At 36.5% G+C, this 26,856-nt stretch overlaps 1 protein-coding gene across 4 annotated transcripts in view; it reads right to left on the bottom strand.

The window, feature by feature from the left end:
- Positions 1–2,732: 2,732 nt before the first annotated feature.
- PTPRC (protein tyrosine phosphatase receptor type C) overlaps positions 2,733–26,856 on the bottom strand; it is a 61,525-nt gene continuing 37,401 nt past the window's right edge. For all 4 annotated transcript variants that reach the window (XM_061465135.1, XM_061465136.1, XM_061465137.1 and 1 more), the window contains 26 exons: positions 25,911–25,943; positions 24,896–25,114; positions 24,225–24,332; positions 23,375–23,521; positions 22,457–22,582; positions 20,934–21,089; positions 19,805–20,001; positions 17,827–17,887; positions 17,148–17,256; positions 15,814–15,845; positions 14,691–14,806; positions 14,072–14,162; positions 13,899–13,975; positions 13,592–13,628; positions 13,096–13,193; positions 11,891–12,016; positions 10,619–10,776; positions 9,993–10,128; positions 9,001–9,150; positions 8,439–8,529; positions 7,944–8,077; positions 7,148–7,282; positions 6,700–6,822; positions 6,101–6,279; positions 5,336–5,471; positions 2,733–4,022 (listed from right to left, as the gene is read on the bottom strand). In XM_061465135.1, coding sequence (XP_061321119.1) covers positions 3,750–4,022; positions 5,336–5,471; positions 6,101–6,279; positions 6,700–6,822; positions 7,148–7,282; positions 7,944–8,077; positions 8,439–8,529; positions 9,001–9,150; positions 9,993–10,128; positions 10,619–10,776; positions 11,891–12,016; positions 13,096–13,193; positions 13,592–13,628; positions 13,899–13,975; positions 14,072–14,162; positions 14,691–14,806; positions 15,814–15,845; positions 17,148–17,256; positions 17,827–17,887; positions 19,805–20,001; positions 20,934–21,089; positions 22,457–22,582; positions 23,375–23,521; positions 24,225–24,332; positions 24,896–25,114; positions 25,911–25,943 — 3,248 coding nt within the window. In that variant the 3' untranslated portion in view covers positions 2,733–3,749. The remainder of the gene's footprint in view (positions 4,023–5,335; positions 5,472–6,100; positions 6,280–6,699; positions 6,823–7,147; positions 7,283–7,943; positions 8,078–8,438; positions 8,530–9,000; positions 9,151–9,992; positions 10,129–10,618; positions 10,777–11,890; positions 12,017–13,095; positions 13,194–13,591; positions 13,629–13,898; positions 13,976–14,071; positions 14,163–14,690; positions 14,807–15,813; positions 15,846–17,147; positions 17,257–17,826; positions 17,888–19,804; positions 20,002–20,933; positions 21,090–22,456; positions 22,583–23,374; positions 23,522–24,224; positions 24,333–24,895; positions 25,115–25,910; positions 25,944–26,856) is intronic.

Genomic DNA, 26,856 nt, shown 5'->3' with positions numbered 1-26,856 from the left:
AAAGGATATAATTTCCAACTTAATGAGACACCTGTCTTTACTCACTATCCTTTCTTACTTCCTTTGCCATCTTACACAAACAAACAGCCAATAATGCTCATATTTACTTCCCTTTGCAGCTCCTTCCTACCTTCAATACTCACTACCCAGCTCTGCTTGTGCCTCTCATGCGAGATCTAACTTAAGTTTCCTGTTTTGAAGCAAAGCTTGAGCCCCACTGCTTGCTCCACTCCTGCAGCAAACATCCCACGGCAGCTGATGTCCTAACGGGAGCAGTGACAGGTGGAGCAGGAACTCATTGATGCCAGGGGCTGTGAGCTCCCACGGCATCTTCCAGCTCAGAAGTGGAGAGGGGTGAGTTGACAGACACTGGCTGCCTGTAAGGGTGGGAAAAGGAGCAGGCACAAATGCAGCAATGGAAGCTGGGGTGTGGGAAAGCAATGGTGTTTCTGTCATCTCCTTGAATGGCACCTCTGACCACCATGGCTCAGTGCACTGGCCGTTTTGTGACATATATCTCAAGAACCACAACATTGCTGGTACTCCTAATGTACAAACTCTGAAAAAGATTTTTATATATTTACCTTGTTTGTTACAGAGCACAAGAAACATAAAAATCTAAGCAAAAGCCAACACAGAGCTCATTCCCCACTGCTGTTACCTGACCAAGCAGAATCCTGTGGATCCTTTCTCTCCCCTGTCTTCCCACACTGGACTCCACTAACACAGCTCTGTCACTTTTCCATAGCCACTTTTCTATCAGCTTCTACCCAGCAAATTGCGGGTGAAATCCACTCTCTTTGATCACATAAGCCCCTGATGACCCTGGTTTGTTGCCTGAAGTCCTCTCCCAGCTGATTTCTTACGTTGTTGTTTTTATCCTGGACTTCAGATTATAAAACACTTCAGAATAACACCTACCTCTGAGCTGGAAGCAGCAGTTAGCAGTCAGTGCAGTTCAGCTCTACTTGAGAAAATAAACATTCTGCATCTTACTTTTCAAGTTTGTTTCTCAGCTTTCAGGTTATGCCAAGTCTCCAGCCTGCCACAATGTTGTTCTTGCCTTAACAGAGCCAGAGCAGTTTCCTAGCAGAGCTTGTTAGCTTGGGCTTCACGCCTCACCTGTAATATGCTTCACTGCGTTCCTGGGAGGCATCAAATTAAGCCTACAAGTGAATAAGCCAAGTGACCTGGGAGCATCCAGTGTAATGACCTTCTACAAGCTCTGTGTCACCACCTTGCGGATTTTTGAAATTCAAATGGGAAAAGAGAAGGAAAAAACTCATCCCTGGTAAGTACATAGGGATGTATGTACATAGGAACATAGAAAGTTCCTAGAAGCACTTGGAACTTCCAAGCTGTGTTAAGACTGGCTGCATCAATTGTCACACTGGGATTTAATGAGATTTAATTGCACAAAATGTTACTTAATTTGAAAATAAATAAACGCCAAGAACTCAGTGTGTCCCGTCGTGAGTATAAGGAACTTTACTCCAGGAGCGGTTTACACTAAGCATGCAAGTGCAGTTTTAATGTAAGGCTGTTTCTCTAATTAGGCTAATAACAAAGACAAGTGAGAGGCAAAGTTTAACACAGTTCAGGGGTTTTCTTTCAAAACACATGCACAAATCAAGTGTTAATATGGCACACATTACACAATAAAATAAAAAAGCAGTCAAAAGAACATTAAAATCGTTCTAGGAAACAATTCAAGCAAAATAAAATCCTCCTGAAGTTTTACAGCCCGGGTGCTGCAGGAGCTAAAATTCTGCAGAAATATTTTTCAAGGAACTGAAATATATGAGTGCCCTCAGGTTTAACACAGAATGAAAATTTGGGCCTAATTTTTGATTTGGGAAACACCTGCTGTTATTCCTAAAAGCGTGGCTTAGTCTCTGCCTTCACAATTTTACAACAGGTAGCTGCATTCACCTCTTTTTTGAACTACAGACGCTTTACAGTGGCAAAATTTTAGAGTAAAAAAATATATGAGTGTTTCTCCGTCATCCAGTAAGCACCAGTGGGTCAATCTGCATCCAAGGTGTGATCTTCAAAGGTATGCTAAAGCTGAAATTTTGACATGTTCCTCTAAAAACAGCCAACAGGATTTGCACCTATAGGTGTTTTAGATTATCTTCACATTAAGTCTCCAGAGCTTTTGCTCTGCAGGTGAACCCCTCAACTTTGTTAGTTTATCACCTAATACAGCTTCAGTGGAAAAGGCAGTTCAGCTCACAGCCAAGGGGAATCCCACTGCCTCTGTGGCTGTTTGCTGCCACTTACCCAAGTAAGACTGACAGGAAGCACTTGCCTGAGCTGATAGCTGTGAATTAAATCTTTGATCTAGAGTAGCAGCAAAATTCAATTAATGTTTTACCAAGTGTGACTGTACATGTCACAGTCACACATTTGCATGGCTAAGTATTTTCTATTATGTTTTGTAAAGAGAGATTAGGAATACACAGTGATAAACTAGAAGCACTTAATCTGTTGAGTGACAGTTCCTTTAATGACTTCAAGCAAAAGAAAAATGAAGTTTCCTTCCTCTGTAATGAAAGAAACACCACACTTACCTGGAATCACACACAGTTTTTTTAAGAATTAAACTATGTTTTCCTATTGAAATTTGTAAATTTTATCCATGTATGGGATAGCACAGGATTTTGGGATTTTGTGCATCTAGAAGAAAATTATCAGTTTGCAGAATACAATAGAACAAAACAATTTCCACCTTGTCAACTATTACCTTTTTTATTTGTTCTAAAAACAGTAGGCTAAAATCCAGCAAGAAATAGCAAAAATATCACAACTGTAACATATAAAACCTCATAATGAAAAACTAACAAACAAAAAAAAATCCTGTACCAATTAAAATCTACAAGGTTTGGAGGAAAAGCACCGAAGTATTTTCCAATTCTGAAAACAGGTCATATGCATTCATGGAGGGAGTCCCTTCAAATAACAGTAAGCATAAGAAACAGAAGTGCAACCACGCTCTGTTATAAGCTATAAGAATAAAGATGAGGTGTTTTCTATCAGAACGGTTGCAATGACTCAAGTGCCAATCTCCAAATTCTTCGAGCCTAACGTTGAAATCTCTGATTAATATATGTGGAGCAACAAGGACACCTTGAGGCAATTTAGAAAAATGCAAGAAATTTCTATTCCGCATTGGAATGGGAGGGCTTACAGATTCTCCGTAAACCTGCATTCCTTGGAAGTGCCATATGCTGTAAATGATTAGCTCTTCAGACTATTTGGAAAAGTTCCACAAGTCGCACAGAGTATTATGAAAGCAGTTCTTGATTAGGACTCCTGAAATGCTAGAATACATGCTTACCAATTAGGTTAACTTACTAATACTGTTGAAGACAAACCTGTTGTTGCAACATGCTCATCTTGTTCTGAATTGTTTTTCTCCTTGTTACAGAAGTCAAAAAAATTCCTTCCCACTGCTCAGCATAGTATTACACTGTACATATTTTGAAAAGAAAAAGTATAAAAGCAGTGAAAAGGTTTCTGAAGAAGTATTAAATGCAAATCTACACAAAACTTAAATTTTCACAGCTCTTCATCGCTCTCACCAAGTTTCAAGTAATCCTTTAAATTTTTATCTTTGAAAAACTGATATAACAGTTTTCATTAAAAAAAAAGTGGGAAGAAGAAGAAGAAATCTTGTACTTCTTTTGCTTAAATCTTTTTGCACATGAAAAAGCTTTTGTTTTTGTTTGTTTTTTTTAACATAGCTTCTAAGTTACAACTGGAGCTGAGGGGCCATTTGCAGAGTTTTCTGCTCCCTTAGTGCTATCTGCAGCCTTAGATTCATCACATACTTCAGAAGCCTGATTTTCCTCTTGCGTTGGTGGGGTAAGATCAACAGTGATCAGATTGGTTTCCTGATCTTTTTTTTCTACTTCATTGCAAAATTCAACTTTATCTTCCTGTTGGCTGTTCTTCTTTATTTGTCCATTCTGTGCAGGGTAGGTGCTGGCAATGGTGTCATAAAGAAATTGGTAATGTTCCTTAAATATAAAGAAAAAAAGTTAGTATGAATGGAATGCTCAGAGACCAAGAATAAACCCATTCTTTCCCTGTTTTCTTAAATTTTATAAATCCAACATGGAGTTGAATATGAACATTGCACATGAAGCCAGCTCCACAGTTTTTGGTGTACAATATTGCTTCTATGTTTTATTCAGATTTCATGTCACGCTGGTTTTGGCTGGTGTAGAATTAATTTTCATCAGAGCACCTAGTATGGGGCTATGTTTTGTGCTGAAAACAGTGCTGATAACATAGGAACATTTTCCTTATTGCTGAGCAGTGCTTACACAGAGTCAAGGCCTCTTCTGCTTCTCACACCACTCTACCAGTGAGTATGCTGGGGGTGAACAAGAAGCTGTGAGAGGGCACAGCCAGGGCAGATGACGCTAACTGACCCAAGGGATATTCCATACCCTTTCCATTCTATATGGTGTCATGCTCAGTATATAAAGCTGGGGGAAGAAGAAGGAAGGGGGGTGGACATTCAGAGTGATGGCATTTTTATATCTCAAATAACCATTACACATGATGGAGCCCTGCTTTCCTGGAGCTGGCTGAACCCCTGCCTGCCAATGGGAAGGGATGAATGAATTCCTTACTTTACTTTGCTTTTGTGTGTAGCTTTTGCTTAACTATTAAACCGTCTTTATCTCAACCCATGAGTTCTCTCACTTTTACTCTTCTGGTTCTCTTCCCCATCTCAACACAGGAAGAAGCAGCTGTGTTGTGCTTACTTGCCAGCTGGGTTAAGCCATGACAGCATGTAATGTCTCTGTAGCTGCTTACAAGTTGTCACTTAGCACCTTCTTGGTTCACAAGTACCAAACCCATGTTTTTTAGAGTACCCAAGTTGTAAACATGAATTGTAACACCTAGGTCTGGATTGTTACTAAATGCACAGTGTATTCCACAGAGACAAAATTCGTCTGGAGTGACCTAAACAAAACAAGTTGGTGGCTGCTAGCCTGTGAAATAGAGCTAGCATCCTACCTGCAGGAGTTAAGGGACACTGTGCATGTCCATCCCTGAAGCAATTGCAGAAACATCAGTTTATGCAATTTGTAATTTTATAAGATGTTCCCTTCTTCCACAGTGCCATAGAATTGCAGCTCTGGATATCTCACAGACTCCTTCATTCTTATTGTTAACAGCCAGTTCCCAAGTAGCGGTGAGTGGCTGTGAATGTCCTCATTAGAAGTAGTGTTCCCAATGAGAAAGGCTATGAGGATATTAGTGACTGTGATAAGTAATTCCATAATTTTTTTTCTGGCAATTCATACGATTTACTTACAAAGGTGGCGACCACCCCCAGCCTGGTGCGACGAAGAGCTTTTACTACTTGGAAAACATCTATTACTTCTTCTGTTTCTGCACTTTCCAAGAGATTCATTAAAGCACAAAATACACCAGTCTGCTGTGATCCATCACTAGAAGATGAGGTAAAATGCATTTTAAATGTAAAATCATCAAGTCCTCTAACTAAAAGTTAGATTTATTTAAAATCTACATAATGAATTACTTTCCCAAAATATCTTTTGCTGTACTAAATTTGTTAAAATTAAGAATATTGTTAGTATTAAGAATATACACAAGACAGTTTTTCTAGAGGCTACCTGGATCTTATGTGGCCACTTAAGGGGTAAGAGAGAAATCAGAAGCTTTAGATTTACAGTCACAACAATTGTTAGCAGGATTAATCTCTGTTTTAGATGGTATGCAAGGCTATTCCTGGAAGTAGTCCTAAAAAATGAGCTTATGTACTGGAACAAGAGATGAACCTAAAAGATCTGCTGGATCCTCATTAGTGGTATGCTACAAGAGCACTCTGACCTAGCATTTATTCTCAAAATATGTGTACCAGGGAAAAGCAGCTAGCTCTGAACACCTACTCGAGCCCACACTTGCCAAAGTGTGCTCACTTTCCATCACTCCAATCAGAAAGGGCAAGCTTGAGCAATTCAAGGCTTTGGGGAAAAGGTAGGCATCCCAAAACTGTGGTTGCTATGTATATCCAGAACTCACAGCTAGGTTAAATATGTGCTAAATTCAGACCCACCGACAGTGGACAACAAGCGGGACACTGCGGGTATTCTTCTTGTCCTCAGTGACTGGTCTGACTGTAACTTTTTGTTTAAGGTTGAGAATCATGCTGACTAAATCTTTGGGGTTTTCTGGAACATCAAAGCCACTCCACTTGTGATACTGATACTGATACACCTTCTGTGTTTCTTTCATCTGAAAAACAGCAGTAGAGTTGTAGTCAATGTTCAGGTTAAAATAAAGATTCACGTAGTACATCTATTGCAGCTGATTTACAAAAGAAAAACTATATTCCTGAGGAACCGCATGGTGATGCAAGTTCTACCTCATGAGTATAAGGTAGGTAGACATCCAAGGTTTGCTTATAGTGCAAAAGACAGCTGAACTCCTGAGATTCCCCTAGCACCATCTCAGCAATTCACTAAATGGGAAATCTGAGATAATTTATAGCACTTATCATGATTGTCTGCTGGTCTGGAAGAAAAAAAATAATTGCATTTCTTAAAGCAGGAGATAAGTGCAGTGGGAATTGTCCCTTCTGGGTTTTTTAGGCTAAGTTTGAAACGGGGAAAGAAATTTGAAACTTCCTTTTTGAATTTGCAAAGAAACTTCTACCTTCAGATGTGTAACATCAAATGCACGTATGGTATAGCTAGGACAACAGTTGACATCTGTCATTTGAACCTCTATGCCATCATATGATTGTTTTTCTTCTCCCCAGTATTGTGCACAGAGCTCCTAAAATGGGTAAAAATACAAGTCAGTGCTTACCACCGTTCAAAACTTTTATTTCATCCTCCATATGCACTTACAGATGTTATTGACTTTAAAGTAGTAGGAGTGTCATTGTATTTTAAAATATACCATCATATACTCTTCCCCTCAAAAAAAACCATTAGAAAGTAAATTAAGAAGGTAAATAATAGAACAAATAATATCAGAAATGCAAATTCATCATCCTATGAAACACTGAATTGGACAAAAGGAATGAGAGAGTGTTGTGCAGTGTTTTCCTTGCTTATAGAGGACCCTTAATGTGTTACTGTGAAGACAATGCCCTCACCTGATCGCCTTCTTTCAGCTCTGTCAGCATAACAATGACTTTGACTTTTCTTTGGAAGACCATTTGCCAGAAGTCAGAGATAGTTTCCTGCAGTGGTCCCTGTGTCGCAATCATGGATTTCGGACCCCAGTAACCCTGTAAAAGAAGTTTTTAATTTTTTTTCTTAAATTAATTTGAAATGTGATTGCCAAGCAAAAGAATTCATCATTTAAAGAACAGCCTATGAAATAAACTACTGAACCCTTTTCTTTACAGGGAAAATATGCCTATCAGAATAGGCAATGGTTTTACAGGAACTCTATGAGCCAAATGACAACTCCATTAACAGCAGGATCACTTCCAGACTGACAGCAAGGTATTTTCATGCTGCAGTGGGTGAGACCTTCCCCTGCCATTTTCTGCAAAGCATATTTTTTAAGGGCTAAAACCACTAAGAAATTGAGTTTATACCACACAAAGTTGGAGGCCACTTGGAAAGTTAGTGGTTTTAAACGTAACACACATGTGGGGAAAGAAAAAAAAAAAAAAGACATTTTCTGTGTTTAATCTCACTATTTAAGATTGCACAGACTAAGACCATGTAGGGGGAGAAGATTCATCTTATTACTCCAGCAAAATGTAGAAGATTTTGATGATTAAAACTATAAACAGATTTGCTAATTGACTGTCAGAACTTTCTCTCCCATTCAGGTAAATCCTATTCTATATGTGAACCAAAAGAGTAAGAGCACAAGCTACAGTACAGTCTTAGGTAAGAGTTTGTGAAATACTTACAGTGCATCTTCTAAATACGTACAGTTATAAAGGAAGCATTGATGTATTTGCTTGATTCCTCACAGTCACTGTCCTCATCTGAGGAATCATCTGAATCATGTTCACCCTCCTTACTGCATTCATCTTCGTGCTTGATTGGTACTCGGTTAAAGTCATCTGCATGAGACAAAGTGTCACCATCACGCCATGCTGCTGCTCAGGGTTAGTGTTAACAGGGGGCTGTCCCTGCGTGTGCAGGGGGGGGAAATATATAGAAAAAGGCTAATCCTTCAAAACAGAGTGCAGGTGCAGAACAAAGTCTGCCTTGTTTGAAATATATACTACCAGGAATCCACATTTTAAAAAACTGATTTCTTTTTTAAATTACTATGAGAAATTCCTAACTTTATAGCGCTGAGAAAATTAAATAATCAAATACATCTCAGTAAGGTAATCTACTGTCCTAATTGTTTTCAAAATTTAGTAGGTTTTCTTACAGAACAGAGAAAATAAGGGAGAGTTTATGAAAAATACTTACATGGAATTATGTTGGCATTCCTATTTTTGCTTTTATTTTCCTCACGATTCCCAGTGTTCTGTGTCCGCCACCCCTTATAGGAAGGTAATCTCTAAAGAAAAAGGATGTTCTGTATTACACTTGATTAAAATGGCTCCTGGGATAACTGTCCCCTCTGGACACCCACATCCAGTCACTTCTTTTAATTCTTTAAACTTTGGTCACATCAGTACTATAGTTTAAAAATACCTGTCATACCATGTACAATGGCACAGGAAATCATGCACGCAGATATAAGTAATCATTCTATGCTCCACATAGAAGCATATATATTATATCTTTGTTGTATATTATACAACAAAGATAAATAACTTTGTTAAAAATACTAACATCAAAAGCAGGAATTAAATTTTATTAATTTACTTATTTTTTCATGAAGGTAAAGAAAATTTCTGTGCCAGAGAGATAAAACAGCGCAGCAGTGATAGATGAAGCGTGTGGTATCTCTCTCTCACAACTATTGTGCAAGGCACTTTCTAGTGGAAGTGGGAGGCAATGGCACCAGAATGCAATGCTTACTTACCTGAAACTCTGCCTCCAGCAGAGAAGGATCACTCGGAGGATCTTTTCTTTTCAGATTGTTAAGATAGGAATGCAGTTCTGATAGACTGACCTCTGTTTCTCCATACTGATTGTATTCCACTAGTGCTTGATGGATAAGGATGTACTGTGACTGGTGTTTCCCATTTGAAGGTTTTTAAAAATGATGTTGTTAAACAGTAAAGAAAAAAAACAATATTATTATCACTAGTACCATCATTGGAATAATAGTTTATCATAACGGTTTTAAAAAGTGGTATGAATTTGTTGTTTTTTTTGTTTTATTAAGCATTAATGTTAAATAAGCATTAAAGAAAAATATATTATATATTAATATATCAAATATATTAAATAAATATATATTTTTATATATTTATTATTTACATATATATTTTGTATATATAATATATATAAAATATATAAAAATATATTATATATAAAATATAAAAAGCAGACATTTTGGATCTATAAAAAATCCAAATTAGACATTTTGGAGCACATTTAGTGTGTTGGATGAAAAGCAAATAAATGTAATGACATTCAAGAAATACACAACTGAGTTAAAAGATCTGCAAAATGCTTAAATAAGTTTAAAACATGCATTACGTAAGTCCATAACTTTTGTTATATTCTCAACTCAACTGAACATCCCACCTAGACAGTTTTTAGAATTTGAAAAGCAAGTTTAACTATGCAAGCTCAATTTTGCATTTGTGAATTCTACGGCAAAAGCTGGATTATCAAATTTAAGATCTTCTTGCTTTCCTTTTTTAAAGCCTAAACTTAAAATGTTGAAGTTTATAAAACTAAGAATGTGTTGGAAGTTTTTATCTCTCCATATTTTTCAGAGCTATATTTTCTAAGAACAATTTCAAATGAACTACAGCTGTACCCAAGACTGAGCAGTGCACTTTTGAGAAATACTTATGAAGCCCTAGAGAACAGTTCTAAGTGACAGGAGTTCTAGCAAGATACCTCTACTTGAACCATAAGGCATCGCTGCCGACGAAGCTTCACGACATAGCCATAAACATCCACTCTGCCTTCTGCATCCAGCCCTTCCAGCATGGCATCAATTCCTATATATGTCCCGGTGCGCCCAACACCAGCACTGCAAGGCAGAAAGTCATCTGTTTATCAAGAAAGTTATCTGGGTGATCAAGTCCCAGTCCCACTCTTGAGAGGTGAAGAGTCAGTGAGGGAGTGAAAGGCAAAAAGTGTAACAACAGGATACGGAGCAACTGAAAACAGTTCTTGCTGTAAATTAATCGGCAACAGAAACAACGATGAGTTTGTATTTTAAGTATTTTTTAATGAAAGTAAGGCAAATACTGCCAATCATGATGCCTGTAGCCAGAAAAGCACAATGTTTATCTGCCTGCTTTCCAGAAGTCCAAAAGTCTGTGTTTTCTCAGATTTTATTGATGTGAATCTCCTTCAGATCATTCAGAAAACGGGCCTTTTTATGTATCTGTGAGTGCCTCACTCTCAAGTAATCACATCACAAAATTTGGGATCAGCCAAATACCTTTGCCAGGTCTTTTCTGAACAGCATCACTTCATTTAACATTAACAACACTTTCAAAACGTAACATATCTACCTGCAATGAACCACTATTGGGCCACTAAAAAAGTTGCTGAGAGCATTAACTCTGCGTCGAAGTTTGAGAAGGAGATGTGGATCCTCAGGGACTCCATGATCAGGCCAGCTTGTGAACTGAATATGAGTGACATCTCTTCCAGCTGTCCTTTCTCTTCCCTAGACAAAGTGAAGTGTGGGTGTTTTTTTTATATATATATATAAATATATATATAAAATTATATATATAAAAAATGATATATATTATATATAGAATATATGCATATATATGTATATATATACAGAAAGCCAAAATCAAGTGCAGATATACAAAGCAGAAGAAAAATAAAAGCAACGGTCATCAAATGTTGAAAAAGAAATTTCAGTGTGTTGTAATATTATGATCCCGATGGACTCCAGATTATGACATTTTTCATATTCAATTTTAATTTTTAATATCCATGAATCAAGGATACACAATGACAAGCAATTTGTTCAAAGTGTTGCTAAAAATACTTTTATCTCAGGTTAGCCTATGGTTCCGAATGTATCTCCCACTCTATTCATAAACAACTTGGCCAGTGTATAGCCCTGCTTACTTCAAGGGGTACAGGTTGGTAATTTTCTTATGTCTCCTAAAAGTAGCCTGATGAGGTTACAACAGATTAATTAATTAATTAATTAAACTGCATCTCAGACTTTTACACACAAATTACAGATTACACACAGAAAAGTAAATGTGATTTCAGATGTCTAAAACAAAGCAATTAACCAGCCTTAACGATTCTACACATAGCCAAATGGCAATTTTAAACACTTATGTTTACAAATGCAATTGAGATTACCTGCATTTGTGATTGTCCCACTATATAATTATCACTAGGGTAGATAACGGTGCTCTGTGAGTCACATTGATTTTACTTGCAGAAGGTTATTCTGAGATGCACAAAACCAGTAAAATTTCCATGTTAAAGCACAGGCTAAATATCTAAGGGAACCACAGTGTATTAAGTTTTCCATGCTTAACAGCATATTAACAGCTTCCTCTTAAATATAGATACCAAAGCAGTAAGAAAAATACATTTTTAAGTTTGGAAATATACGTCTAACTCCTATTTCTCTAAGGAATGACACCATCTAAGAAGTTTCCTCTTGAATTATATGTTGCTTAGGAAAAAACAGCAGAGCATCATCCACTGATAGCTGACTCTTCTCCTAGAAGGAGCTCTCAACAATACCTACAGACTCCAGATAGATGCTCCCCTGCCAGTCTTACACTTTTGAATCCACTTACATTTGTGATGTGTAGTTTCTGAATTACATAGTCTGGACACGTTTTACTTTCATTGATCTTCACAATGATGTCCCCATATGTTGCAGAGCTGCCCTCCATTGACGGCCAGTACTGGGCACATTTGTTCTATGAAGATACAAAGTTAGTTGACCAGCACTATAGCAAAATGGCAGAGAGCTGAGAGCTAGAAGAAAGTCTGATTTAAAACAGATGGCAATTCAGTACAGTTTTTCCAACTTCTCTCAGGTATTTTCTTCTCCCTGAAAAGGCTGTCACTGCTTAGGATGTCAGTGTTAAATATTTCCAAATATCCAAAACTTCAAGTCTCTGACCTGAAGTTTATGCCCCTGGAATTTAACTTGGAAAATATCATGGGGAAAAGAATCATGTGCACTACTTGAAAAAGTGAACAGCCATTGTTGCTGCTGCCTGAAGGCTGCAGAAAAGTTTGCAGCTACTTCTATGGCTTCTTTTTGAGTCTTCAGTGAGGGATGTCACTCCTGTCTGCCTAAAACCTCTGCCTGGGGATGCTGTAAAACTGCATGCTGCCAGTATTTCAATCTTTTAAAGCAGTTAAAACACCAGTTGCCCTTATTCCTGCTGTACATGGAATATGGAACAAAAACAAGCCAGAAACACCCAATCTTTCAGTTAAAGGAAGAGCAAAGACAACAGATTAAACAAAAATATATATTCTGTCTAGAATTTACTGAGGGCATTGCCAGGATATCAGAAGATAGTCGACAGGAGAAAAATAAAACCAATACCTTTTATGAGAGGTCTATGAGGAGCTATAGTTCTATCTTGAGCCCTTTTCTGGACTTACTAGTTGTAATTTGGAAGCTCGCCCTCTGCTACTCACAGCTGGGACTAAAGTGACATTTTCTGGTACGACTGGTAATTACATAAGACAGCACAATATTTTGGCATGCTTTCCAAAATAAGTTCTGCCACAATGAGAGAATAGCAAAGAATGAAAATAAAGTACTAATAAGAAAACGTAATTCACCACAGGACAGCAACCCATTCAGTTTTCAGACAAAAGATGGGTGGGTGGATGGATGGGTGGATGGATGGATGGATGGATGGATGGATGGATGGATGGATGGGTGGGTGGGTGGGTGGGTGGGTGGATGGATGGATGGATGGATGGATGGATGGATGGATGGATGGATGGATGGATGGATGGGACGGATGTTTCTCACCCTCTTTCCTTCCTCGCAGCGAGTCACCATGACAATAATTGTTGCCTTCTGTTCCCAGATCATTCTCCAGAAATCATCTGTGGTTTCATCCTTAGGGCCTAGTGGGAGGTATTAAAAGGGAGTTTTTCAGAGCACACTTGGTTTCTTGACATGCATAGCTATTCAGTCTGAAAAGCTAACCAGACATCACACAAATAACAGCCACATGCTTGATTTCATTATGACTGTTGCCATTAGGCTACAAAATTTTAGAAGTCTCATATAGATCTTTACTGCATAACTGTGAAGTCTGAAAACTTATGGTGTAAAATTATACATCATGAGAAGTCTACCATCTGCATAAAATTGCCTAAGCAAAAAATCATTTGCAAAATTTTTCATATTAAATTTCAGAATTTCAGATTTTCAATTTTTCTATAAAATTACTAATAAGTTTTTACTCATCTCCAACAAAAAATAGGCAAATAAAGCATATTCTTTTAAGGTTAAAAAATACCTTGTGCAGCAATGTATTTTCTTGGTTCTTTGAAGCCCTGTAACAAAGTACAATGTTATCAACCCTTAGGAAGGAAGTATGGACAATTTAAAAGATTTGCAACTTTAAAAATAAATTCAATATGCAAAAGAGCAATAATACTGAATACATTACAGAGATGGAAAGAAATCAAACAGAAATCACAGAATCATAGAATAGTCAGGGTTGGAAAGGACCTTAAGACCATCTAGTTCCACCCCCCTTGCATGAAATACACAGAGAAGAGAATTTCTTCAGTAGTGACTTTTTTTAAGCAGAAATCACTCACATCAATATAACTTGCATTGATATAGTCTGATCCTGGGTCTCCTGGGATTTCTGAGAGCTCAACACGGTTATGATCATCTGTTTAAATCATTTAAAAACAATTTTAAAAATTATCTCAAAGCACTGAGAGCATAAATATTTATAAAACATACAGAAACTGTAGCAAATACTCACATGGAAGGATATCAATATAACGGTTTTTGTTCTGATTATGGCTTTTCTTGGCCTCCTTTATTGAAAATTTAGTGAAAACTCTAGGAATACTCTGTAAAATACAATGTTCCTTTTTTGGGGTAAACATTTAAATTTGCTTCTACTTGCAGTCAAATGGAAGAAATTTACTACTACTGAGTCTTGAACGTAACATTCTGTTTCATGCATTACTACTTCATATGTTTCTTAGATCTAAAGCAAACAAATTTCTTACCCTTAATATAAATAATATATATCTCCACAATTATATATTATTTATATCTCCTGTATATTAATTTATGTATGGCTACGCAGTAAGAGAAAGCATTAAAAAAAAAGTGTAGTAAACAGTACTTTAGAATTAGAAGTATTCAAACTGTGTATTTTATACTTTTGCTGAAAAACACCTTCAGGAAAAACATCACCTTATAAGGAGGAGAGCTTGGTAACAAAACTAACTGAAGCCTATTTGATCTTAATAATTAGCTCAATTGTCTAGATTTATTTCTAATCAGTGCAAATACTTCAAACATGCTCTTGAACAGAAGTCTTCCAACCACTTGGCTACAAATCTGTGGTATTTTTTGAGCCAATAACAAACCTGAAATTCATCTAAGAAAAGTCTTCCTTCATCAGCAATCTTCCTCTTGTATGTGTCCAGCAGTTGCTCTGAAGATATTGGCTCTATGTTCAGAAGTTGCCTATCATCATCTTTAACTGAGTAGATACGTAGAACATTTATCGTTACTGACTTTGTAAATTACATTTCCATAAACATGATACTTGAATTGTCAGATAAATTAACAAAAGGGAAAACCTCTTTATTTTAATCAAGCACATTCACTTTAAAAAAAAGAATGGTGTTAACTGAGCCAGTTGTGAGCAAACAGTCCCTGGTAATAACAGAATTTGTTCAGTTCTGATGCCTGACTGGAAGCAAGTGAGGAGGACACCTGCAGGGACACTTCATTAACAGCGCTTTATGTACAAAGTGGAAATTGCCATATTCAGGTCACAGTAACAGCTCCAACACCCACAACAGTTGCATGTCATTGCCTTCTACTTTAATTCTGATCACTTATCATCAGTGGTAAAATCCATTACTGTGCAAACAACCAACAAATGTAACAACATGTATTGCCTGCTTTTCCAAATTTTCTCCAACCTATTCTCTGAGTTGCAATAACATGTAATATCATCTTTAATGATAAAGCAATGATTGAACAACTTCTAACATCTCTAACTAGACATTACTATATTTTTCATTTATATTGAAAAGATTTAATTATTTTTAGCAACTGTGTGTTCAAGCAAATGGATTTGAATATCAACACAGTATTAATTCCCATTTAATGTAGTTAATTACTGTGGTCTTGAATATCATAAATCATTTTTTTCTTGAAGGTTTCTGGTATTGACTGATTCTGCCTTTCTTCAGAGGCTTTGAAAACTTTGGAAAATATTACACATAATGTTTCGTTTCAGTCTTTGAATTTGAAATCCTTCAAAATTTTACAGTAGAAAATAATTGGTGTATGTTTACATTCTTGCTTTGAAAAAGGTGCACAGGAAAGTTTTCTTGGGCTCTTTTTCCCCCAGTTGATCTGTTATTATGTTGGTATCTGTAATCTATGTACACAACCCAGAATTTAAGCAATCCAAAGGTGGCAGCAAGACATGTGACTAATTTTATTTCCACTTGCTAAATGTGTAAAGATACTCACCTGTAACAAGGTTCACACCTTCAGAAGAATTGCTGTAAAAAGCAAAAGCATCTGTAAAAGCTCTGACTAGTAACACATACGTGAGTTAAATAAAAGCAGGTTTGTAGGTGAACACCAAGATTGTTGATAATTTGCAGACTGCGTTACAGTCTGTGAAACAAGAGTACTACAACTGGGACTTGCAGGCCCTACACATAGGAGGGGGAGAAACAAGGGAACTACATCAAACAGCTTAACCACTTGCATAATTTTGTCCGTATTACCTACAGCAAGTGTATCTTTAATTTCTTCACCGGAGTAACTGCTCACACCATCTTTGTTTCTTTTGCTAAATAAGTGACAGAAACCTAATACATAAAATATTACAAAATTAATTTTAAATGCTAGGTAGCCAAGAACAAGCCAGACTCTCTTGGGGGGTAGGTGAAGAGGTGGTAAAGGAGTTGGAAGAGATAAGTGCCCAAAGTTCTGCTTTTGCCAGAGGGCTGAGAGGTTCCTGAAAAAAATTGCCCTAGCTCCCGTGTCTCTACTAGCAGAAAATGCCCTCTTCATACATTGCACCACCTCCTTCCACAGCAATAGCAGCAGTCAGCCTGGCTTTCCGGGGCACAGTTATCAGGGAAGGCAACAACCATTTTTCTGTTACAGTATCACAGTATCACAGTATGCTAGAGATTGGAAGGGACCTCGAAAGATCATCTAGTCCAATCCCCCTGCCGGAGCAGGAACACCTAGATAATGTTACACAGGAATGCGTCCAGGTGGGTTTTGAATGTCTCCAGGGAAGGAGACTCCACAACCTCCCTGGGCAGCCTGTTCCAGCGTTCCGTCACCCTCACTGAGAAGAAGTACCATCCTCTCTGACCTACAGAACTGCCACATCACCTAGATGACTATCATAACTGACGCCTCCCTGAGATATTGTTTCTGGTCAATACGCATTTGAAAGAGTTCCAAGAAAGCATGCATTATTTTCAATACTTTTAGCTTAAAATGCTAAGGAAAGGTTTTCCAGTATTTGTGCATATTTTTTTCACAGACCTCGTGACAAAAGATTTTGTTCTAGCAGATAGGTTCTTGTGTGCACAGAGAAAGGCTATAGCAGAGAGATTTTAAATCTACTTCATTGTATTTGTGTTGCCAGACAAAATACCATAAATTGTGGGGGTTTTTTTGAAAGAATTAAAAGGTAAAAGGATGTATTTTCCCATTTTAATAAAATATCAAATTTGTAACATTTTTGTACTGCTGATTGGAAAACCTTGTGGAAAAACAGAAAGCCCACACACCACACCCCCATTTATATGACAGTGAGCAAGAAACATTAAGCTTACCTAAGCTTATTTTTGTGAAGACCATAGATTTTGTACAGAACTAGTAGTAAAGCAATTGATGTCACAATGATCAAGAACACCAAGAATATAATCAGGGCTTTAGAATTATCTAACAGAAAAAGAATACAATTATTATTTCTTCAATACATAATTAATGGAATGAAATAATTATTTTTCAGTGGTTTAATTAATTTTGTTATTCCAAAGTGCCAAAGCCTTTTAAGCTTAAAGAAAATAAAGTCACTTTTTTTTTCATTAAGAAAACTTTCATTTAAGCTATCCATATCCACCTGTCAAAATGCTACAATTCAGTCACTGGTTCAGCATTACCATGCTTGTCCCCTCTCAGATGTTCAGCTCCTGAAATACAGGATCTGAACACAGGAAAATATTCCTGAAGTGAATAATTTAAGTTAGAGAAATTAATTTCCAGTTGCACTTGAATGTTTCCTGAAGAAACCACAGCTGTGTAATAATTCTGAATTACAGTTAATGACTTGTCAACATGGTCTGTTAATGCTGAGTGAGGATATTATTTTTTCAAGTGCAGATCAACTAATAAGCATAAAACCAGACAGCTTGGACTTTTAATTAGGAGTAACTGTAACAATTCACAATTTACACTATTCATACTATGCTAAAGTCTAAAAGTAAAAATGCTGTATATATATTTACTTACATCTGGTTTTTATACTTGTCTTTACTGGCTGCCCTCTATATTCTCCATTAAACACCAAGATCTGCAGGCAGTGGGTGAGAATAACAAAGATAAGATATAACAAGTCAAAATTTCTGCATAAAAAGTTTTTAAGAAAAATGAAGTACAATGGATATTCAAAATGCATCCGTGTATTTTCAATAAATCAGCCTCATTGACAGCAAGATTTGCTGTCAATCTTTGTACAGACATTTGTGGTGCAGCTCAGATTTCTACCTAAGTCATAGCAAGATCTAAATCGAAAAATACGTAGGTGACCGTTTAGTTAGTGAAATAAGAAACACATTTTACAAAATAAGTACTAAGTGTATCTCAAGGAAGAAATCAAATTATCTCTTACCAAATCCCTCAAATCTGAAAATTAACCACGCAATATATAATTAAGCATCATTATTTTATTTGCTTCAACAGTAAATAAACAAATAGTCAATGGAGTTGGATATTTTTAATAAAAGTTCCTGTGTGGGAAGTAATTCATAAAATTTTGAATTATAGAAGCCAAAATAAATTTTCAAATAAGCTGCTGTCTTGTAACATTAACTTTGAGGTACTTTAATTGGTGTTAAAACACTAACTGCGTGTGGATGTGTTTATATTGCATAATACATATTACATTTATTGAATCTTTTAAATTGCAATTAGGGTCAAAACATCACTAAACCAAAAGTATCCTAGGTAGGCTTCTGTCTATTCCCTGAACAATCCAGTCCAGACTGAAGGAAATCGTGACATCTGCCAACTCTCACAGGTGATCTGTTGTTTGTTGTTTTTTTCTTGAGCGTTCTATAACTTGACCCAGAATTCTTTCACTACTAGTTAAGGCCATTAAGCTTTCTCTCTTTTTCCAGTGAGAATTGGACAAAACAAGGTAAAAGCAGAAGCCAGGGGTTAGAGCCAAGCAGAAGATAATATCTTTATAAAGCAAACTGTTCACTGTAATTGGTGTACAAAAAGCTCAAAAGAGTGCAGGGGTCTCGTACTATGAGGGCAATGCAAGCATTTCTTGATCCTACAGGACCTCGTCTTTATTTTCCAAATACAAAGCTTTATGAGCAGAATCTCTTGAAAAAATACTGACAAAGTCTTGGAACAAAACCAAAACTATTCAAGTTCTCTGATACTTCATTTTCTCAGGAAAACATAGGGAAAAGAGGAAAAGATTGTGAAAAATGGATGAAACTGGTTCCTGAAAGTAATAAAACTCCATCATTACTGCTTTTTTGTCTAAACTTTATGGAGAATTGCTACCAGGATATGAAAAATATTCTTAGTGGCCACATTGTGGGGGCCACATAAGACCATTGGCTTTGCAAACAACAAATGCCAAAAAGATGAAATGCCTCAAAGAACAGAAAATAGCAGGAGGCCTTCAGGAAAGTGAAGCTTGTAAACAGAGGATGATATATTTTGCATGGAAACAGCAACTGGGAATGGGTCTGAACTGCTTTACACTAACAGTCCCTGAAGCATGAAAAGTCTTCACAATGAAAAATACTGAACAATTTATTTCTGAGCAATTATCTCAAGACCTAAATCCCGTATTTATCCTCTGATGGAAATGACATTAAGTGAAATGTGTTTTAAACACGGAAATATCAGTTATACTTAAGAAACTATTTTAAAACTTATGGAACACCCAAACTTATCTCTGTCCCAAGTCCAAAGAATCTATTCAGCTTGTATTTTTCATGCAGTCAGAACCTATGTGGAATAGCACACAAGGGAATGCTTGCTTGCTTGAGTGATTGATTGATTGATAGGCTAGGCACATATGCATTTTGCTTCCAAGGCCGTAGCTACTTCTTTACATCTGTGGCCTACAGACCCACAAATTAACTATTCTGACATCATATCTGCTTTTCCTAAACCCAAGTACAATACACTTAAACGAGGAAAATACAGCAATATTTTATATACTTAATTTAATAAGCCTACTTACCGTAAATGTATAGTTTGTTAAGTATGAGAGATTTTCTTTTTTAAAATCACACTTGTGTCTGGAGTCATTTGTTCCATCATTTTCCCAAGTCAATTCAAATATTTTTTGTGCTCCATACACTTGTTGACTTTTGCATTTAATGTGGACAGCATTATCAGCTGTCAGTGTTGCATTAACATCGATCACTTGCTGTGGTTCTGTTAACAAAAAAAGTGTTACTGGTTCTATTCTCATAATTTCAAACCAAACATTTCAACAGCTGTATCTATTAATGTCTGCCTGTCATCTTTTCTCTTAATAATTTCAAACATTTTATTCCTCAAAAATTTCAATCCCAATTTAACAAGATCAATAAAATCAATTTTGAATTAACCATAGGTTTAACTGAAACTGGAAAAGGCTGGGAAGATCAGAACTCTACTGACAGTCAGGCTGCAAAGATAAGGATCTCAACTCTCTCTTTTGCATCTGACATCACTTTCTCATTTGAGAGACAACAGGGGACAACAGACAAGACAGGGGAACAAACAGTTTTCTGTGTGAGTATACGTTTTAAAACTTCAGTATATGTTTCAGAACGTCCGTAAATGAGGTTTCCTACTAGGAGTTTTTAGTATCTGATATAGTATCATGTTATCAATTTTTGAAACAGCTGAGAGAGAGGAAGAAGCATGACAAAAAAAACCAACAAACCACTTCTGCAAACTATAATTGCATCACTAGCACAAAAAGAATATTTTATTTTTCACTAAAAAAAAAAAACAATCTTTTCCTTATTTAGTGAAATTAAAGGAAAAATTTAGTATCCTACTAGGTATTAAACCGTCATAGTTCCCTTATAACTGTAACTGTATATTAGCGGAGTCTGGAGGTGGTGGAAGTAGAGCTAAAAAAGTACTGGAAGATTTTAGATAAACATGGGGGTTTGGGTGGGTTTGGGGATTGTGGTGTTTTGTGTGGGTTTTTTTTACCTCAAAGAAGGGATTAAATCAGTATGAGGCTCTACATCTGAAGATTCTTGGCAAATAACAATAACACATATAAAATATAATGAAGTACAAAAAGAAAGTACATATTCTCTATGTTGCTATCAGCCTTGCTCGTAACAGTTAGCAAATGAGAGACTTACCTGCTGATTTTGTTCTAAAGTTACATCTTCCTGTTTTTCCTCTATATAGTCCCCTATTAAATGTGCTTCGGGTATATGGTGTCACAGACACAGAACCATTGGTATATGGTTCCAATTCATGGCAAATATGGCTAGTCTTGCTGACAAGTTTTTCTTCTTTGAGAAAAAATGAAAAATTAAATTAATGAATTAAATTTATGTTAGTAGGACAGGAACTCTCACACTTCATCAGAAGTACCTGGAACCACTAGCATGTGTACTTCTATTTTAATTCCCTTGTACTTTGTTAGTTTGTCTTGCTTACTAATGCGAAGTGAAAGCTCAGGAAGAAGAAAAATACATTCCACAGTCAAAAAGGTAGAAAGTTGATGGCTTTTTCCATTTGGTTTTATTGTCTTTTTTTTTTTTCTTTTTTTTTTTTTTTTTACTTTTTCAGTATTTCATTAAAATGGCTGTAATTAAAAACTAGCAGAAAACAGACTCATAAGGAGACGCTGATACTTTTGTCTGCGTTCAGCTTAGGGGTTCATAAAAGGATGTCAAAAGTCACTCTTTACACTGAGCAAGTATGGGGCTTTGGTGGCTTGGGGAACTGGCGAGCAATGGTCTTTCCATGTTTCATTTTGGCAGCTTCAGTTGTGACCTCCCTGCAAACCAGCATACTACCCTGGTCTCCTACACTGGCCAAGCCAGACCAACCACAGAAATCGGTGCATGGGGCTGCCACTCTTTTGGGGAGGGATCAAATTCAGGGCACAAAGAATGGAAGAGATGATTTATATCTGGGAAGCACAGGAACATGACAGCATTTGGTTTCTGTGGCAGTCCAGGTTTACAAAACACATAGTATGTTAAGAGAAAGAATAAATTAACTCAGAACTGGTTTAAACCTGACATATATTTCCTGGAATCATCTATCAGGTTCTTCATTTTCAAAACATCATTTTCCAGGCCTGTTTTGAAGAAAAGCTCAGACCTGGAAAATATGGTCCTAGTATAATGGATACAAGCTTGTCCATCTAGATGCAAGTTGGCCTAATCCAGCATATCTGAAACAAGTGACCTTTTAGTAGAAGACAACAACCTGGCTTTACCTCTCTAAACATGTTTACACTAACTGCCATACTTGGGACCCAACTTTTACATACATAGCTGTTACTCAGCAAGCCGGTCCCTGACTTCTCAGAGAATATATTAATCAGCAGTAGCTGCTTTTCCCAAGACAGAAAGCACCATGCTACAAACTAATCAGGCTGCTGATAATCTTATGACAACTTATTCTTAACACAAGAAGCATGAGAACTGAATGGTGACAGAATTGTGTCCTGAAATGGTAAACTGAATAGACACAGGGTTGAACTGGAATATCCTTGAAGGAAAAAAAACATTTGTACCAAAAGAAAAAAATAAAAAGGCACAGTCTGAAGAGATTCCAAAATGGAATGACAACGCATCATGCTTAGTGCTCTGTAAATGTTAAAATATGCACTGAATTATTGAATACTGAAGGGGCCTATACTTACCTCTGTCATTGCATGTCACTAAATAACCATCTACAGGACCCTTTGAAATGTCGCTAGGTTTCTTCCATGTAACAGATACATATCTGGCCTCAGAAATTACTGTAAGGTTTTCTGGTGCTTCTGGAGCTGTTGAAAAAGAAAATTCCTCTTTTTACCTATTTTGATTAAATTAAATTTCATTGGATACTAAAGCAAGATGACAACAACATGCAATCTTTTTTGTAGTCTATTTCAGTCAAAGAAATTATACAAAAGTGTAAGCGAAGTATATGCAAAAGCATCACAAAGTAGTATCATAAATTTAATTAATTCAGGACAAGGTGAATACAGCAATATTACATATTACTAAAACTTTCGAGCATTTCCAAATATTATAAATATATTGATTTATGCTGATTTCCTTTTTAAATTAGGAAAAAAAAAAAACAAACAACAAATCAAAACAACCTGTCCCGTCCCCCCTCCCCCCCCCCCCAAATAAAACCCCTAAGCTATTTCCAAGGACAATGCTTTGGAAAAAACACACAAAAACATTCTTTGCAATTGTTCTATCACATCTTTCAAATCAAGAACACTCGATTTTGACTAGGCCTACGCCTTTTTTTTTCTGTCTTCATTCAAGTAAAATTTCCTTATATTTTGTCATGCTCTCATCCTCAAAAATAAATCACACTCTCTGAAAGAAGGAAAGAAAGGCATCAAAATGGAAGACTGAGACTGGGGCTGGAGAAGGACTTCAGTCAAAGAAAACCACAAGGGCAGGATACCAGGCGGGAGGAGCTGGAGCAGAACCAGAGAAATTCCTGAGCACAGTGCTCAAAATATATCTACAACCCCAGGAAACATGGATAGTGGGATTTATAGTAGGAGTTTCTAGAAATAAGTAGAACATAAGGCAAAAATAAGCATTCCACTTACCACCATAATCTGTTGTTATGATGAACTCTTGGTTGACAAGCTTTTTTTCAAAATAATGTATGGTACCAGTGCAGTTGTACTGAGAGTTGGTTGATAAATTATTCAGTTCTTTACAAGATTCATTTAATTCTGTAAAGACTGGTAAACCTATAGACACAAAAAGAATTTTACCAATATTTTTCACGACTCCAAGTATACATTCTAACATTTTAACTGGGATTTGTCTACCACAGTTATTCAATGTAATTTTTAATAAACTGTCATAATATTCCAAACAGAAAAGTGTACAACCTAATCCAGTGACTAGGGCATGGGTTCTTTTATACTGGAAACCTTCAGGCCCGGACATTCACCACACAGTTTTCTGGGACATATGAGGATGTGCAATATTCATACTTTCCCTACCACACTAGCTGCCCTTGAGCCATTGCCTCCTCCCACTGGCTGGTTCCAGGAGCAGAGAGCCTGGCCTCTTGCCTCCAGGAACCCGCAGAGCAAGCTATCGAGGTAGTCTGCAAGGGGTCAGCTCACAGCAGACCCACACATTGAAGGATTTACAAATTCTCAGCTCCTCATCAGACCATCAAGCAGGACTCCAAAATTTCCACAAGTCTGCAATTTGTGAAGCTGGTAAACTCAGGAAATGAGCTCTCTGGGTTTGTACTTTCCCCAGATCTGCAGTGTGTGGGGACAGCAGTCCCCAGTCTGGTGATTCCAGAAATTCTGAGCAGTCCTTCCCTCAAACTGGCACAATTAATTTAAATCTGATAGTCTGTCATCAAAAGACATCACTAACATTGCTTTTTAAAATAAATAAATAAATAAACAACATATCTTAGATAAGTCTTACCTTTGCAGCGAACAGTCACATTAGCTGAGCAGTCAAGTGGCTTTTTCCAACGTAACGTTGCAGATGTGTTGGTTTGATCCTCAACTGTGAAAGGATTCTTGGCAATGTCTGAAAAGGATTAACATTATATGCCACTGTTACACTGACTATATTGATTCTTTAAACAGCAATTTGTTCTTTTATGTTTGTTGACTTGTTCTGCAATATGAAGATACAATTGGCACAGAATAACATACAAAGAATTTAACAGGAAATGGAAAGTAAAAAAAAAAATGAAAAATCTTACATGATACAAAGACACTGCTGGCATTCAAATAATAAATGAAATTTTGAATCCAGCAATCTTTTTGGTGAACAAAATATCCAGCATAAATAGCAGCTTTCAAGTGCTGACTCATCTTGTTATAGCTAACCATGCTGCATATGGCCAACATAGTTAACATTCCCTTTTTTCCTTTACAAGGAGAAAATTACATTTTTTTCACCCTACTTTAAGAAAATACGGAAAGGTTTTAAGCTGCAACTTCAAAATATCTTACAAACCAAGCACAAAATATGAAAACCTGTCTGAATCTCTGAAAAGACACGAATAGACTAAAACACCCAGGAAAGTTGGATGACTGCATGTCAAAAAAATCGCAAAAAACCTACCAAACCCCTTCTGTACCTACCAGGTGGAACAGAAAGATACATGTCAGTGCAATTTTTAACACTAACTCTGTATCTCATGCATCTCTGAAGTTCTATTGTATAGATGCCAGATTCCACACTGAAGTTCTTGTTAGCCCCCAAAATTACATATTCTCTGTTTTTTCTGAGATTTTTCAGTGTAACTTCAGCCACGTTATTCTTGCCTTCTACACTTTTTATGCTGTAGTCAATGCCAACATCTAAAAGAAAAAGATAAAATGGTAAACAATATTTTTATGACAATTTTTAAGAACCATTTAATGTTTTATGGCACCCCAAGCACCATATGTGTTTTAAGAATAAGGAAATACAACTAAACTATCTGCCTCTTATTCTATATTTTAACTTTTTACTTATCTTTTACTTTAAAGAACTGTTTTGTCGAAACAGAACATTTCCTTCAGAAAATATTCTTTTAAGCAATTTTTCAGTTAGAAAAACTAAAAAATTAAGAAGCTGAACATTCCAGAAACAGATTTGCTTTAATTTAAAATATCCATTCAAAGTGAAATACTTTGTTTTGACACACTGAATAACTTGTTTGAATAGACATTTCAAATTTTCTCACTCAAAGCATTTCTTAACCATCTAGCAAATAATCACTAGAGTCTGTTCCTGAAAATAAGAAAGGAGAGGTCTCTAAATCTGAAGAGAGAAAAACAAATATCCAAACTTTAGTTTTATTTTAATTTTGAATTGCAGATTGCTGCATGTGGCTATCAATATGATGGGTAAAAATTAGAGAGAGGAATGAAGGCAGATCTCTTCTGCAGCCCTGATATCAACAGCCTAGTGCAGGGCAATTTAATAGAACTGTAAATAAAGATGAGAAAACCAGAAATGTTGATAACATTACACTCACTGAATTGGAAAACAGATTATAAAAAGATCTGAGATGCTATAATTGATCAGTTTTACTGATCAACTCTTCATATTTTAGTTTACTGATTTGGTCACATTTGAAGACTGAGATAAAATAAATGGGTTAGTTCTTACCACAGGGTTCATCTGTTGTCACTGGGGGAGTTTCTATAAGAAAAGAAAATAAAAGTAAGGTGTAGCTCAGCAGGCCTGGGGGTTTGTTTCCACAGAGCATTAGAGGAGTGTGATTGATACTGCCCAAAACTTCATTCAGTATATTAAATACAAGTAACTATATTTAGCACTCCACTCACACTTAAAAAAGCAAAGAAAACATCAGCTACATAGAATCCCAATTTTAATTAGTTATTTTAGGCATCACGTGTCTTTTATAATTTTACAATGACATAGCTGCCTACGAATCAAACTGGCTACTAATAACATTTCTACATACAAAGTTACAGAAGAATATTCCAAAATCGCACATTCTCATAGTGATATGATGTGATAGCGGTTTCCCAGGATACATATGCTGTGGAACGGCTAACTGAGCAGCATCCAACATCACTAAAGAAACAAAATTAACCTTCGTCTTATACTGTTTGGAAAGAGATTTCTGCAACAATACAGATTGTTTTACAAATATATTTACATCAAAATACTCAAAAGAAATTATGAGCTGGTATTTAGAAAATATGTACAGATGCTTGAGCAAAGAACTTCGTGCTAAAACAATTACTGAAAATATACTAAGTATTACCAAAAGAGACTGATACATAATTTTTTTCAAAGAAGATTGGCCCTAGATTTGCATTCCTCCAGGCTGGAAGCCATCTGGCTGAGTAGTGCCCCTAAAGAGAGGGTAGACTGAGAGGGTCCAGTGGAGAATTACCAAGATGATTAGGGGCAGAAGACCCACAAGTAAAAGCTAAGTTTAGTCAAAGAGCTAACAGAATGATATAGCTACTTTGAAGGGTAGTTACAAGGATGGTAAGAGTCTGACTCCTGGTGTACTTTGCTCAAGCACACACATGTATTTTACTGACCTGAGTAATTCCTAACATCCCAATTGGAATAATAA

This window comes from Pezoporus flaviventris, unplaced genomic scaffold (genome assembly GCF_033815535.1).
Source record: "Pezoporus flaviventris isolate CSIRO_AGI_PZ_B2104156 unplaced genomic scaffold, CSIRO_AGI_Pfla_v1 ptg000040l, whole genome shotgun sequence".
NCBI classification, from domain to species: domain Eukaryota; kingdom Metazoa; phylum Chordata; class Aves; order Psittaciformes; family Psittacidae; genus Pezoporus; species Pezoporus flaviventris.
The sequence above is the reverse complement of the archived record's forward strand: the minus strand, read 5'-3'. Positions and strand labels throughout refer to the sequence as shown.